Here is a 17086-nt window from a genome sequence, read left to right as displayed (position 1 = left end):
AGGGAACGAAAACGAACTAAGGATAGATCTGTACTTGCTGGAAGAACGACGAGAAATCGCCGCCATCAAAGAAGCTGCGTTTAAGAAAAAGATTGAAGGGTATTACAACAAAAGGGTAAACCCAACAACATTCAAAGTCGGTACTACGTGCTGCGGTTGAATAGCACGAGCGAAAAAGAATACACTGGCAAAATGGGACCTACTTGGGAGGGCCCATACAGGGTAAGGAGAGCATTTGGAAAAGGAGCATACGAGCTAGAAACGCCCGAAGGAGCTCCGGTTGACAGAACATGGAATGGCTGAAATTTGCGTAAATTCTACTGTTAAAATTCCTTTCTTTTTTAAAAATATATGTAGTATTAAATAAAAATGTCTGTAAGCAATTCTGATCATACATGCATTGGGCCAAGTGCCTCATTTAAGCATAAAATCCTACGGGAAAGTGCAAACAAAATATATATAAAATGGCCATATATATATAAAAATGAAAAACCGCAGAAAGTCCCGTACGGCTGGGGCGAAAGCGTCAAGGTGATATTTTCCTTGGGGGGTCGCTACCCTCGTAAAAAGGGAACAAGCTAACAGGGACGCCTAAACAAGCTAACCTTATACACGTGATTACGTAAGAAAAGCAAGTTTTAACTACTTCTAAAAAATGGTTCTCAAGCCAAAAATAGTAAAATTTGCTATACAATGATATTTCTAAAAACACAGAATATAGTCATATAAAAACATATCATATGTTATAAGCAAAACAAGAAATTAAAACATCTGTTAAGCATACATATAAGTACCATAGTTTGAAATCAAAACAGATTAAAAGGTACATACCAAAATAAGTCTTAAAATATTTATTTCATAACATATATATAGTTAATCAGACCGGGGTTTCACGACTAGGAAACTGTGCGCCCCAGTATTGTGCAGGTGGGTAAGATCATGAACATAGTTACTCTGGTAATTTGCCAGTTTTGAGATAGCTTGGTCAAACACCTGTTTAGCCTGGAGATATTCAGGAGACTGATCGGAATGCTGAGCAAAAGCCATCCCCTTCTTCTTTGAAGCATTCACGACGGCATCAACCAAAGCAATAGCCTCCGGCCCTGCAGCAAGAGTTTCACAAATATGGGGAATTACTTCTTTCACAAACACTTTTACCTCTCGGCGAAGTTCAACATTGTCCAGATCCTTTTCCAAAAGCTCATCATGACGCCTCTTCAAGCCTGCACGTAACACCTTCATCTCCACATCTTGCTCAGATAAGCGCTTCTCCAAGTAGGCAAACCGGTCAAATAAACTAGTGATGACAAGTTGGGACCCCTTCAACATATCCTGAGAATACTCATATTCTCGACACATACCACGGACCAAGAGATTTTTTCGTTCACTCATGTTATCAGATAAGAGTTCCTCCTCCATGAATTTTCGAGAAGAATCACCAGAAAAGGAGATTGGAGGAAAAGCAGCAGGACCCTTCCCCTTATCCAAGACAGAGTCATCATCGACGTCGGTAATCTTTCTCTTTGACATGGCTCTTAAGTCTTGAGAGAAAAACAAAGACAGAGATTTTTAAAGAAACAAAAATAAAACAAGATGGAGGTATATGAAAGAAAAAGTAGAAACAGTGGCCTATGGGGAGGGAGCAGCGAAAAGACTGAAGGCAGAAGTTCAATTGAAGCAATAAATATTTCTGCGCAGCCAAATTTTTTGGCACAGAAGAGAAAAAGTCCCAACCGTCGATTACACACCTAGGGATACGTGCAGCGACTTTTTGGTTCTCATTAACTGCAATATGTCATTTCATGATGAAGTATATTTCAAGTATAGTCCAAGGGAATGCTTATTTGGCAAAAATCATCCCCTTGGACTGGGGGGCTTGATGGCGTATCCATATTATACTACGAAAGGCCTGCCAAACGGACAAGTGCTAACCCGCAGCGTTACGAAGGAACCTGCGTGGGAAAGGCGTCCAGCTGGAAATAATACCCAAATAAGGAAGAGATCACCTAAATCTGTTCTTCCCTAAAATAAGGACAATCGGTTACAGCTGATAAAGAAAGGTAATTCGATCCATAATTAACGGATAAACTCAATAAGGAGGAAGTTTCCTTAAAGACTCTCCTTCCTCCTAATCACACATCTCATATATAAGGAGACCCAAAACCTTGACAAAGGGATATACAATCGATCACTCAACAAATATACATACTTCTGACCGTAAACATCAATGGCATAAGATCATGTTCATAAACACGGTCGGTCATTCATATATATAGTCCGATCTTAATCGGCTACACCACAAACCCTATTCAATTGGCGTAAAGAGGCTTACACTCTACCGTATGGGAATCGCCAACGAATAGTCCAAAACCCCTCAAACCTCTTTTCTAACCCTAGCGCGATTTGGTGTACAAACAGTAAGCATACTCCATAAGGCGTCTTTATTATCTTCTTCTTGTGGAGCATAGATGTTAGTCATAAAAACCTCCTGATTACTATCGAGCCACCTGCCTTCCACAACTAGGGCATGAGGAAAAGAAAAAATCCGTTTTTTGACAATTTTATTAGGATCCCAAACTGAAAGGATCCCTCCTGAATGACCATTAGCCAAAATAATGGCATACTCAAAGTTAGAATTGCCCCATAATCGACGGATCATCATAAGGTCTATAGAAGACATAAATGTTTCTTGAAAACCCACAAAATTAACCCCATATTTATTCAACATGTTGACAATCTTCACTTTCTTATTAAAATCCTTTCCACCAGTGCCACAAATGTTGTAAGATAAAATATTCATTGGAACACTTTATAATCACTCATCCTCATAAGCAATTTGTTGATATCAACTAATGAATCAGGCATTTCCAACCCAAAAGTATTTCCAAGTACCGAAATTCTTCTTAATTCATCTTCTGCCACCCTAAAATTATAAGTCGAAGCATCCGAAATACAATCTTGGCCAGCAAAGGCCAACTTAAGATTTTTGATGTTCTCTACATATGTGTGTTACTTTGTATGTTAGTAGCATATGTTTTGCGTCCTCGAGCATTAGCTCAATGGTTGAAATACCATCCCCTGAGGTCTTGAGTTCAAGCCTTGGGGAGGACATAAGGAAGTCCCTTTATGAGGGCTTGGCTTGGGTATACCCATGTTCAAGTTTGAGGGGGCAGAGTTTACACTTATTGATCGTCGTGCCGTCGGACGGATTAGTAGGGGGTTTTCCCCCATCGGGTATTTGAAATAGGCATTTCTACTTCGAGAGAGCTCTCTAGCGCAGACCTGGTTAAGACAACGTATGCTAGACTTTTCGCTGTCGAATCACGACACGAAGTTTCTAACGAAATTCACCTTCCAAAAAAAAGTAGCATATGTTTTGCATGTTTAGTTTACACCGAATATAATCTTTATATGTCTTTATTTTTATTTTTGATAGCTAGTGAGATGCACGGACACATACCACACATGTTCATTATTTCACCCACTTTACCCGGATGTCCTTCTTGGAACAGTCTTTCGACGACTCTATCTTAGCATAAAGATAAAACTGTTACATTTTATCTCCCTCATATCCTACTAATGACATGATTTGGTACAGTTGAATTTTTATACCGTACATAATAACTTTTTATCATCCTTGATCATTTGAAATGTGTTGATGAGTTTTTATTTTGTGAAGAACTGATCATTTTGACCAATCATTATGAATTGATTACACTTAAAGACTCTTTTGGTTTTTCGACTTAATTTAATTGGTGGCTAAAACAAATTACATGTTAAATGGGCAATTCAAATCATTTGGAAAGAGTTTGAAAACGGGTTATTAAACACCTTAAATAGAGTGAAGAGGTAAGTTGTGATCTTGTCTCTTTCAAAAGCCTTACATTTGTATCTGAAAATTTGGGTAGCCAACATGAACATCAAGTGTTTGGCCTATTTAAATGTTGTTGCTTAAACGTTTAAAAGCTAGTTTATACCACCAAGCAAACACAGCAGAACATATTAATATATAGGGTTGGATAACATGATACGTCTATAAGCACCTCTACAGGAACTTCCCTCGTGAAAGTCGTCTGTTTACCAATAACTTGATGCTACAGAAAGAAAAAAAAAAGAAAACCAAAAAAGGATGTGGAAGACCTTCAAATTCATTCATACACAAATAACTGACAAATAAATTTTGTTCATAATGTGTAATGTTGTACAAATAAATCATAATACTATACTAACCTGCAACTTTCTGTCTCAAAAAAATGCTAAACAACCTGAAACTTAATGACATCATATGGGGTCGTAAAAATAAGTAATGGTACACATCTTCTCGGTTTTCTTTAGGGCAGAGAGAAATGGTAGGCAGCTGTGATCTGTTACTCTTTGCAATTCTTGAACAGAACATGAACAAGTTAACATCACTGAAGATAGCAAGAAAAGTCTCAAATACGTTTTGATTCCTTGCAAACCAAGGTCAAGAAATTCCTTCTTTTCGTCATATCTATTCTTTCTTTCAATTAAGTACTTATGTCTATGGAAATCAGGTGATCCACCCTAATAGGGGTTGAGTCTTGTAGATTCATCTGGTGGGCACCTAAGTTGAACATTGCAAAGAATGTGGCAGGCCACTCATTTAGAACTCTCCGAAAAATAGAGAGTAGATTCAATATCTGGAAATGCAATTGTGCTTGCAAAATGGGTCAGGTCTGGTTTTGGCAGAACCACCAATACTTTCTGAATTTTGTGAACTATTAATGCATTAATATAATTCAAAAGTCATATCACTAAAAAACTATAACAATACCTAATCCCACTAATGTGCAGGGCAAGAGAAAGGCAGAAGGCATGATGTAAACAGTCCTACCCTACGAACCTACCCAAGGGTGGACAGATGGCTTACAATTATAATGTATAATGTAGAGATCGTGCACAAAAGGAGTGAGTAGTAAAATCATATCAATAAAGATTGCTGTATTTAAAATAAACGAGTTTAGATGTTGTAAGCATTTCGGTACACCTTAGATGGCATTTGACCCACTTAACAGGTTGAACCCAATTAGAATTCGGCTAACGTTTTCCATTTGACTCGTCTTACCATTATCAAACACATGCAAGCAGAATATTGACCCATTTTCATATACATGAGTTGAAATTGCAAACTCCACTACAAACTTCATGATCAGCTCTTGATCCTTATTATAAAAGAATACTTCTTATCATTAATGTTAGATGTTTGATATACATTTTCTAAAAGGGACAATTCAGACCCATTTAGTTAAAATGGGTCAACCTGGGTTGAGTTTTAATCTCAAAGGTTCAAATAAATAGAATTGCCAAAATGGGAATGAGTCAAATGGGAAGAGTGGTCACCTGGCTTGAAAGTTGCCCAAGATCTAATTTAACATGTACAACCTCCCAAATCATTTTCTTTATAAAATTATTTGGTATTAATATAATATTATGCTTGTAATGATAAGCGTATCATTGGTTATTAAACTTCTCATAAATGGACACAAAAGTAGTTGTGGATCAACCCAATGTCTGCAAGAACAGTACTTAAAAGTGACCCTTTTCAACCCAAAGCCATTCAACCCGTCTATCTGGAACTTTTACATCTTTTTAAGGTCAAATGAGTTAATAAATTTGATGTTGGGAAAGTTGCATTTTGGCCATTGAAGTAGCAGGGATCTATGTCACATACATTGAAGTTATAATGGTCCACGGGTTTAAACATTTTAAAGCAATCCCTTGAGGGTGCTTTTTCATCTCCGTAAATCTGGCAAGTCGAAGTGTTAATATCCAAAGTTGACAATAACCAGAGATTTTGCAAAGTAATGACGTGCATATGCAAACCTCAAAGGTGAAATACATTGGGACCCTTGCCACATCATACATACATTCAGTTGTGGTACCATGTGTAAGGTATCTGTTTCATACAAGTGAAATGAAAGAAAGATAAATGTGAAGCTATGCGGCGCAATGAAGTGAAGAAACAGTTGATAGACATTATACATGTACTTAATCTATCCCAATCCCACCAAGGCACTCTTTACTATATGAAGTAATTCTCAATGGTAGAGCTTTATGTAACAGACTTTATACAAAAACGTTTTCAAGAAACTTTTGCTCTATCGAAGAAATCTTGTAAAACCTCAAACCCTAACAAATATATTCAAACAAGGAAGAGAGAAAGTGTTTGTCACCAGGAATTACTTAAAGATTTCGAACTTACTGCTAAAAAAACTTGCACTCCTATGGGAAAAAGCCTTTAAAAAGCTTAATGAAATAATAGAAGTTTTAGAAAAAACTCGAAATGGAGCTGGGCAGCTGGCTCAGATCATCTGGCATAGACAATTGAAAAGTTTACTCAGAGAGAACGAGAACAACTTTAGAAAGATGTTATGCTTATATAGGTTCTAAGGTCATTCACAAATACTAGAGGTTGCTTTTCCGAAATAATGTACCTCTTAGCAAATATAATGGCTAAACTAACATATTTGGGTATACAAAAGGGTGAAACAGGTCGAAAGAGACCTAAAGTGTGTTCGAGTATTTACAACCACTTATATCGCCTTACTTGCAAGGAAAAAACAACAGATTAGTATTTTCATAGTATGTGTTTCTAATTATAATCATAGTTGTTAAACTCGTACGAGTCATGAGTCGACTCGTACGAGTCGAGTCAAAATGAAGTAAAAACGAGGCAACTCGGTGGATGACTCGCATTTGCTCTAGACTCGTAACATGACTCGTCACAAGTCACAAAATAAATTATTATTTTTTTGAATTTTTTTATTTTTATAAACTTATTTTTTAACTTAATATATAAATATAATACTATATTTCTACGATAAATACATGTATATAATTATAAATATATATTATCAAATATCCTGACTCTTACGATTCGAGTCACGTTTCGAGTCACGAGTCAACAATTAAGATTTCGAGTCGAGTCAAAAACAACGAGTCGACAACTATGATTATAATACATTTCCAGGTCACCCTGTGTCCTGACCTATTTTGACACATTATAGGTAATATGTTCTGACCCCGCCTGTTTTGACCCATTACCAACCCATCCAATCCAGCATTTTGCCACCTCTAACAAAGATAAAAAGAAAAATAACAATACTTGAAGTCACATAGAAGTACATACATAATACTAACCCAACAGCTCCGCCTCCCGATTCAAACGCACAGCGGTCACCACAATGAAGGTGGTTTAATGTTTTAAGCATCAGCTTCATCTTCTCTGATTGCAGTCCAGTTGGCGTTGTGTTTATGTGATCATATAGCATAAAAAAGCCTATGAAACAAAATGAGTTAAATCTCGTTATGAAAAAGAACTGTCATTGTATATATTCAAAGATAGCAGATTCTAGATGTGAACTCTGTCATGCTTAACACTACATTATGCATCACTAACTATCCATTAACATTTAAGAAGTTTGTTTAGAAGCAGCAGAGGGAGAAGGAATTCACCTCCATTCCAGCATGTACGTTTACCCAAATGTGTGGGTCAAATGAGATCGAGAGCAACTTCAAAAACCCAGTGACTGCAAGCAACTACCAAAACTGAATGGACAAATTAAAAACCAGTGACTTTGAGCAACTAACAATATGTTTGTTTAAATGTTTACATAAAAACATGCCAAACACAGTCAAGAAAATCAAACAAACAAATGCTTGCAAAATAAGATTTCATTCGTTAACATGATACTAATATTACAAGTGTTTGTGACAATAAGTCCATGGATCAAGATACCCAAAAAAAAGGAGAGCCTAGGTAAGCATACATTATGCCCGATATTTCAATCCTAAATAACTAGAAAAGCCCCTTCAACCTGAACCTGATGTCTGTCTTGCTACTTATCATGCAATCTAAGGGCTAGAGGTATGATTACTTTGACTTTAAATCCCAAAAGTGCTTTGAAAATCAGATTGTCCTGGAATTTAACCTTAATGTACCCGTCTAGTAAAATATTCATTTCCATCTTAATTGTGAAAGAGTCGCATGAAATGGAAGAAGTGCAGGTTTTGGATCAAAGATTTACTTAACTGTTACCAGTGGAAATTGCTAAAATGTCCTCACGTATCAAAGCAACTTTTCTAAAATAGAGAGAAATAATGAAATGCAATGCAAACACATGTTGGACCATATGTTATCAAATTGACAATTTTAGACATGTGAAAAGGTTGATCATCCCTCCACTGATTGAAAAACACTTTATTCCTGTCCCTCCACTGATTGAATTACACTTTATTCCTGTCCTCCACTGATTGAGGTAAGTGGGTAGTCAATTATTATGGTCTTCGTCATAAATAATTTGAATCAATCATTATGTTCACATACAATACACATCACTATACACCTCTTGTTAATTTAATTACTTACAACTACAAGCTAGCAGCAGCAGATTCATAGATAATCACTTCCCAGGTACATATATTGTTTTTTTTTTCCCTGAATTTTATTATGATAGTAAATCCATGAAACTCAATTCACATTTCTTACAATTAATTTAAGATAGATATGAGGACAAAACACTGATTAAATTAAATGTTTTATAAAATAATAATTGTACTATGGACAAGTAGTTCTATATCTTCAAGGGGTAATTAATTTCAGGCTCTATATATGTATATATAGATACAATATGTGTGATATAAAACATTCTGAATTGCTACGTGGATCAATGTAAATTTTATACTTACAGTCCAGGCCATATATTCCTTTCATTGATTAGTTTGTACGTACCCATGTGTGATTTGTAGGTCTCACTGATGAAATGGACTTCTTATCAGCAATTGTTGGTCCCGTCGTTGAATCTTTATTGGTGCCTGTAAAGAAACACCTGGGCTTTCTCCTTTCCTCCGAAAAACATGTTAGCAACATGAGTACCAGGATGAAGAAACTGCATGATACACGGGTTGGTGTCAAAGGGCATATGGAAACAAACAACAGATGCAACTTGGAGATACCGACTGGTGTACTAGATTGGTTGGAAGCAGTCGAAAAGACTGAGGAAGATGCTGAAAGAATTTCTAGCAACGTCCATGGGTGTTTTAATTTGAAAAAGAGGTACCGAACAGGAAGGAAGGCGTTCAAGATTGCCAGGGAAATTGAAGGTCTTATTAAAGATAATACTGATACAAGCTGGAGTGATGCTCCCAAACCTCTTGGAAAAGTGAGCTCCAAAAAGGCATCCACTTCTGCACCGTCAGATGGTGATGATGCTCACAATTTCTTCAATTCAAGAGACAAGATTTTTAAGGAGGCGCTCGGTTTCCTTCAACAAGATCACAAGGCCCAAGTGGTAGCCCTGTGCGGAATGGGTGGCGTGGGGAAGACCACAATGATGGAACAACTGAAAAAGGCTGTGGAAGATAAGAAAATGTTTGATTGGGTTGTGAAGGTGGTTATCGGGGAAAAGATGAACACATTTTATATTCAGCAAACCGTGGCAGAATACTTGCAAATTCCTTTAACCGAAACAAGTACAACAGCAAGGGCAGATCGTCTTCGCGTAACATTTGGGAACATTTCACAAGAAAGAAAACAGAAGGTTTTAGTAATATTGGATGATGTTTGGGAGAAGGCTGAGCTTAAAGACATTGGACTATGTCCTTTGCCAAACGGCTCCAAGTTGTTGCTAACATCAAGAAATGAAAACGTTTGTACACAAATTGTTGCAGAAGATGATTTAGATCTTAGAGTTGTTAGAGTAGATGTGATGGAGGAGTTAGAAGCGAATAATTTCTTTTTTCATATTTCAAAAGTTTCAGACCCGGACCTCAAAGAAATGGGAGTTAAAATCGTGAAAAGATGTGGTTTCTTACCCTTGGCCATCAAACTCATTGCAACAAACCTTAGATCTAAAGAAAAGTGGGCATGGAGGAATACACTTCACCGTTTGAAGAAAAATGAACTCGATAAGAATGTGCAAAAAATTGTTGAGATAAGTTATAACTTTTTAGCTGATGAAGATGCTAAAGCAGTTTTTTTGCTTTGTGGGTTGTTTCCAGATGACTTCAATATTCCAATCGAGGAACTGACAAGATTCGCATGGGGGCTTAAGTTGTTCAATAAAGTTACTACTCTGGGGGCCGCTAGAGACCGGACAAAAACATGTGTCGGCGTTCTAAAAAATGCAAGTTTATTGATGGATAGTGATCACTCCGAGTGTGTCAAAATGCACGATCTTGTGCTTGCTTTTGTGGTTGCTAAAGTTTCTGAAGGCGAAGATCCATGGATCATTAAGCACGGTGATAATGTTTCTGAATGGAGTAGAGCTGAAACAACGAGCGAGTCTTGCACAAGAATTTCTTTGACATGTATGGGCATGTCTGAGTTCCCGGGAGACTTTAATTACCCAAACGTATCCCTAATGAGACTTATGAATGGCGATAAATCGCTTAAGTTTGCTGAAAATTTTTATGAGAAAATGGAAAATCTTCAAGTTATGGCGTGTGAGAAGTTGCAATATCCATTGCTTCCCACATCGCTTCAATGCTCTACCACCCTTCGAACATTGTGTCTCCATAAATGCTCATTGATGTTTGATTTCTCTCCTATTGGTGATCATCTTTTGAACTTGGAAGTGCTCAGCTTTGCTCATTCTGGCATCAAATATTTACCATCTGCAATCGGGAATCTAGTGAAGCTAAAGCTACTGGATTTGACAGGTTGTATCGATCTACGAATCGATGAAGGCGTCTTGAAAAACTTGGTCAAGCTTGAAGAGCTTTATATGAGGGTTGCTAACAAAAAGGGCATCAAATTCACAGATACAAACTATAAGGAATTGGGAGAACGTTCCAAGAATCTATCTGCATTGGAAGTTGAATTCATTGAGAACAATCCTCACTCAAAGAATATGTTGTATAATAGACTCGAAAGATTCAAGATATCCATAGGACGTTATTTAGAAAGACATGATATTGTCGAAGACATGCACTCATCCGAAAACACGCTGATGTTCAAAGTCGCTAACAAAGATGAAGTGTTGGAATCTGGAATGATAGAGTTGTTTTCGAAAACAGAAGTGCTTTACTTGGAAGCTGGCAGTGGCATGAATAACCTTGAAGAAGTTTTACCGAAATCCGTACCTCGACACAGCTTGTTTTATAATTTAAGAGTCCTTTATATTGACAACTGTGTCGACATGAGATACCTGTTTACAGTCCCAGTAGCAAGGGGCCTGGTGAAGCTTGAGCGTCTCACAATTTGGAATTGCCCTGTTATGGAAGCACTAGTATACAGCGAAGAAAATGGTATAGAAGAAATTAGGTTTCAGGGGCTAACGTTTCTAAATTTGAATAATCTACCAAAGTTGGAAGGTTTGTCGTCCAACACTAACAATATTGTAATCCATCTACCGCAACTAGTGAAGTTGGTACTCGCAGGCCTTCCAAACTTGACAAGCATTTATCCGGCGGGAGAGTATAAATCATCGATTATGTCCAGTGGCAGTTCTACTATTATTAAACCTTTCTTCAATAAACAGGTATTTGAAGATGAGTATTTTTTTATTAAAAAAAAAAAAAGAATATTTGTAATCTATTTGAGTATAATTTTTTATTACCTTGCAGGCTATGATCCCTCCTAGGTTGGAGAGATTGGAAATTTGGAGGATGGAGGCATTGAAGAATATATGGCCGGAAGTAGTTGATGATGCCACCTGCTGCTGCTCATTGCGATATATCTCAGTGGTATCATGTCATAATCTTGTGAATGTGTTTCCGAGGAATCCGATGCCATTGTTGCCTCATCTTGAAACAATCTGGGTTAATGGTTGTGGTTCCATTCAACCGTTATTCGACATTGATGTTGGTGAAGAAGGCGGCGGTATTAGTAAATTGAGATCCATTGGGGTATATAACTCAGAGAGGCTTACAGAGGTGTGGAGGTTGAAAAGAGGAGGAGCTGCCGTACATATTAACCACCCTGATAATGATGATGATGTCATCATTTGTGGCTGCTTTCAAGCTGTTGAAAACATATACATATTTAACTGTAAGAGCTTTAGGAATGTATTTACACCAACCACCGCTAGGTTTGATCTGGGAGCACTAAAGATTCGAATAAACGACAGAGCACTAAAGACTCACTTGGTGGAAAGTCTACCGGATCATATTGATACTCATCTCAAGCCTTCCATTGAAAGTCCACCACAAGTTGAGTTGAAAGAGCTCCCATCTCATTTGAAGTATGCATTTTTGGGAGAAGAACAAACTTTACCGGTGATTATTGCATCAAATTTGGAAGAAGTGCAAGAAAAGGCATTGCTAAAAGTGCTCAAGGAAAACAAGGCGGCCATTGGGTGGACAATTGCCGACTTGAAAGGCATTAGTCCATCAATTGTGATGCATAAGATAATCACCAATTCTGAAGCAAAACCTTCACGTGATGCTCAAAGAAGGTTGAATCCTCATATGCGTGAAGTTGTGAAGAAGGAGGTGCTAAAATGGTTGGATGCTGGAATTGTTTACCCAATTTCGGATAGTACATGGGTGAGTCCAACACAAACGGTACCTAAGAAAGCCGGAATTCAAGTGGTGAAAGGAGATAGTGGTGAGCAAATTGCTACCCGACCCATCACCGGGTGGAGGGTGTGCATTGATTACAGGAAATTGAATACCGCTACTTCAAAAGATCATTTCCCATTATCATTCATTGATCAAATCATCGAAAAACTTGCAGGTCAGAAGTTTTATTGTTTTCTAGATGGTTATTCAGGTTATAATCAAATTGCTATCCATCCCGATGACCAACACAAAACCACATTCACATGCCCCTATGGGACTTTTGCCTTTAGGCGAATGCCATTCGGTTTGTGTAATGCTCCAGCCACCTTTCAAAGGTGTATGATGAGTATCTTTTCAGATATGGTCGGTGAATCACTAGAAATCTCTATGGATGATTTTTCAATTTTTGGTCAAACCTTTGATAATTGTCTTGATGAGCTTACAAAAGTTTTGAAAAGATGTGTTGAGACAAATTTGGTTTTAAGTTGGGAAAAGAGCCATTTCATGGTTCAAGAGGGGACGGTTTTGGGTCATGTAATTTCAAATAAAGGCATGGAAGTTGACCGGGCCAAAATCAAAGTGATTTCTACTTTACCCCCTCCAACCAATGTTAAGGGTGTCCGTTCTTTTCTTGGACACGCCGGGTTTTATAGAAGGTTCATCAAAGGATTTAGTGTCATAACAAAACCTTTGTGTAATTTGTTACTAAAAGATGTACCTTTTGTTTTTGATGAAGAGTGTTTAAAAGCTTTCGAAACCTTGAAAGAGAAATTGGTTGAAGCCCCCATTTTGCAATCACCAAATTGGTCCATGCCATTTGAAATTATGTGTGATGCAAGTGATTTTGCAATCGGGGCTGTTTTGGGGCAATGGGTAGACAAGAAACCCGTTGTAATTTATTATGCAAGCAAAACTTTATCGGATGCCCAATTGAATTATACAACCACCGAAAAAGAATTGTTTGCTGTTGTTTATGCACTTGACAAGTTTCGTTCTTACATTTGTGGTAGCAAAGTGATAGTGTACACAGATCATAGCGCGGTGAAGCATTTGATGGAGAAAAAGGATGCAAAACCAAGGCTAATTCGGTGGGTGTTGCTACTACAAGAGTTTGATTTGGAGATTCGAGACAAGAAAGGAAGTGAGAACGTGGTAGCGGACCACTTGTCAAGGATTCAATCAATGGATGATTGATCAACCAAGGAGATCAATGAAACGTTTCCGGATGAACATTTACTAACCATTTCTATTGTTCCTTGGTATGCAAATTTTGTGAATTTCTTGTCTGCAAGTAAGATACCGGAACATTGGCCTAAGAGAAAGAAACAACAATTATTGGCACAAGCAAAGCAATACATTTGGGATGAGCCGGATTTGTTTAAAGTGGGCCCGGATCAATTGGTGAGAAGATGTGTTCCGGAAGAAGAAATTCAAGAGGTTTTGACTCATGCACACTCATTTGCATGTGGAGGTCACTTCAGCGGCCAAAAGACAGGTCATAAGGTTCTTATGTGTGGTTTGTTTTGGCCTAGTATCTTTAAAGATGCCGCTGAATTTGTTAAAAAGTGTGTTAGGTGTCAACAACTAGGTAGTATTACCAAAAGAAACGAAATGCCCATGCAACCTATTTTAGTTGTTAATATTTTTGATGTTTGGGGCATTGATTTCATGGGTCCATTCCCTAATTCCTTTGGTAATTACTACATTTTAGTGGCCGTAGATTATGTTTCAAAATGGGTGGAAGCCATTGCCACTAGAACCAATGACCATACCGTTGTTTGCAAGTTTGTTCAAAGTAACATTTTCTCAAGATTTGGAATTCCTCGTGTGATCATAAGTGATGGGGGATCTCATTTTAAAAATTTTCAGTTTGGCAAACTTCTCAAACGGTATGGCGTGAACCACCGAATTGCTACTCCTTACCACCCACAAACGAGTGGTCAAGTTGAGGTTTCCAATAGGCAAATTAAAGAAATTTTGCAAAAGACGGTTAGGCCCGATAGAAAGGATTGGTCAACAAAATTGAATGATGCTTTATGGGCTTATCGAACCGCTTTTAAAACACCTATTGGCACTACACCATATCGGTTGGTTTATGGGAAGGGTTGTCATCTTCCACTTGAGCTTGCACATAGGGCTTTGTGGGCCGTTAAGGCCGTTAACATGGATTTTGAGAGTGCAGGTAAGGAAAGAAAGTTGCAATTGTGCGAATTGGAAGAACTGAGAAATGAAGCATATGAATGCGCATCAACATACAAAGACAAGATGAAAGCGGTTCATGATGCCAAATTAAAGAAAAAGGTGTTCGAAGTTGGCCAAAAGGTGTGGCTTTACAATTCAAGGCTCAAATTTTTTCCGGGAAAACTCAAGAGCAAGTGGATGGGTCCATATGCTATTACAAGAGTTGGAAAGTTTGGTGAAATTGAAATTGAGGATCCAAAGGATGGAGTGAAGCGAATGGTCAATGGGCACCGTTTGAATCCTTATTTGGATGCAAGTGACATTAATGGCTCTACAAAGGAAATGGTGAACTTCATCTCAAGTCCACCATCTTATGTTCTTGCATGAATCAAATTGAGGTAATGTCGGGCTGAGGACAATAAACTTAGCGCTAAACGGGAGGCAACCCGTTGTTTGTTTGTTTTCTAGCTTCATTTTCGGTAAGTTAGCCTGTTTGCATTTTTATTTATTTGTTTGAGTGTTTTGTAGCATAATCACACATGAAAACTTAATTCCCAGAACTTATGTTTGAGAATTAAGTTGGGGAAGGTCAGTTTGGGTGACAAAAGGAAAACGTTTTGCAAGTTATGTAGTTGAGTAACTCATCTCTAATTTCGGGCGTACATTGAGGACAATGTGCCTTTAAGTTGGGGAAGGGAGTCTATTTTTATAACCAATTGCAATCAATGTTAAAGATTTGTGGCTGTAGTAAAAAAAAAAAAAAAAAAAATCATAAGGGCGTAAGCTACGGCCTAACTGGCGTAACTTACGGTACAAAGGAATTGCAGAAGTTCAATTTAGCGTAGCTACGCCACCCTTGGCGTAGGTTACGGTGCCCTGGAAGTGGTTATTTTAGTTTACGCCAAAAATCCTCTGTTTACGCCTCCAAAGACGCCAAAATGACTATTTCCAGATAGGCGTAACTTACGCCCCATTCTGGCGTAAGTTACGGTAAGTGTTTTTGATCAGGCGTAGGTTACGCCTACATAGGGCGTAGGGTACGGTAAGTGTAACTGAGACTTATGTCTGAATACAACTGGCGTAAGTTACGGCCCTTCCCAGCGTAGGTTACGGCAACAGAAAAGACAACCGGCGTAGGCTACGCTCCTGCCTGGCGTAAATTACGGTAACAGAAGGTCGAAATTTTTTTTTTTATTTTAATAAAATCCAGAAAATTTTAAAACTTTTTAATTACAACCACAACCAGAATTCTTTTTCTTTTCACCCACACATATCTGAACATATCTTTATCTCTCAATTCTTTCTTCCCCAATTATTTTCCACAAAACCCTAACCTTCAATCTCTAATTACTTCTTCAATTCTTCATCAATTCTAACAATTCTTTAGGCTAAATTGCATAACTTTTCGAGGGCTACAAAACCCCTATCTTTTTTTGTTTAATTTCAGCCTAATTTTCAAGATTCATGTGAGTTTAATTTCGAATTTTTTGAAATTTCTTCTTAATTTTTGTTTAATTCACTAACCTTTGCTAAAGTTGTTACTTTGTGTTAGTTGTTGACATGGATGCTCTAAAGAAGGCAGGAAAGATGGTCAAGAATTTAAGCAAGAAAGGTGACACTTCTTCTAGTCAACAAAAGAAGAAGAGAAGGCAAGTGGTTATTCAAGAATCATCATCATCATCATCAGAAGAAGAAAACTCACAGCAGAGAAGTGATGAAATGGAAGTTGAAGTGGATAAACCGGAATGGCGTCAAGGTATCCCCTTATTTACATTACCTCTTGAATGGCAACCAATTTTGTTTAAAGAAAAAATGGGGGAGGCTAGACATCTTGAGGATCAATTGTTGGGGGAAAAGGCCACTTGATTTGTCAGAATTTCGGGGATTTCGGATGATTGAGGCCTTTGAGCAAATGGGGTGGAAACAAGCCGTGGTTTGGACCAATAATGATAATTCTGAGGTGTACTTAAATGGTATTATGGATTGGTTAAGTACCTTAGAATTAATTCATGGTAGTAACCCTCCGGTGTCTTCTAAGTTAGTAGGCACGGTAAATGGAAAGAAGGTGATAATGTCTTTTGCTACTTTAGATAAAATAGCAAAATTTGACACGGGTGCTACGTCGGGAAGGGCTTGTGATTATGTAGATGAGAAATATTTGGCAGGGGCGGAAACACCACCTAATTGGATTGATATGCTTTCTGAGATTTTTGATGTTAGAAGAGACAGTTTGAGCACAACATTTAGGTTGGAGTGTTCTTTGTTGAAACCACTGCCCCGGTTGATAATGTCAATGTTACTTTGGAATGTTTGCCCCAGAACCAGTGATAAAAGTATGGTTAGGCATCAGGATGTTATTGTTTATATGCCTTGGTAACGGGGA

At 37.8% G+C, this 17086-nt stretch overlaps 1 protein-coding gene across 1 annotated transcript; it reads left to right on the top strand.

Annotated features, from left to right (window-relative positions):
- Positions 1 to 8225: 8225 nt before the first annotated feature.
- LOC122603014 (probable disease resistance protein At4g27220) lies at positions 8226 to 12865 on the top strand. The gene is made up of 4 exons (XM_043775625.1): positions 8226 to 8434; positions 8770 to 11501; positions 11587 to 12697; positions 12813 to 12865. Exons 2-4 carry the CDS (start codon positions 8784 to 8786, stop codon positions 12863 to 12865), a joined length of 3882 nt encoding a protein of 1293 aa, XP_043631560.1. The 5' UTR covers positions 8226 to 8434; positions 8770 to 8783.
- Positions 12866 to 17086: the final 4221 nt, after the last annotated feature.

The sequence above is a fragment of the Erigeron canadensis genome, chromosome 6, assembly GCF_010389155.1.
Source record: "Erigeron canadensis isolate Cc75 chromosome 6, C_canadensis_v1, whole genome shotgun sequence".
In the NCBI taxonomy this organism is placed as follows: Eukaryota; Viridiplantae; Streptophyta; class Magnoliopsida; order Asterales; family Asteraceae; genus Erigeron; species Erigeron canadensis.
This window is presented reverse-complemented; position numbering and strand designations above follow the sequence as displayed.

Coding starts and splice junctions, on each gene's coding strand:
- LOC122603014 (XM_043775625.1), top strand. CDS start 8,784: ATGGACTTCTTATCAGCAATTGTTGGTCCCGTCGTTGAATCTTTATTG. Junction 11,502..11,586: donor AACCTTTCTTCAATAAACAG/GTATTTGAAGAT, acceptor ATTACCTTGCAG/GCTATGATCCCTCCTAGGTT. Junction 12,698..12,812: donor AATCATCGAAAAACTTGCAG/GTCAGAAGTTTT, acceptor TTTTGCCTTTAG/GCGAATGCCATTCGGTTTGT.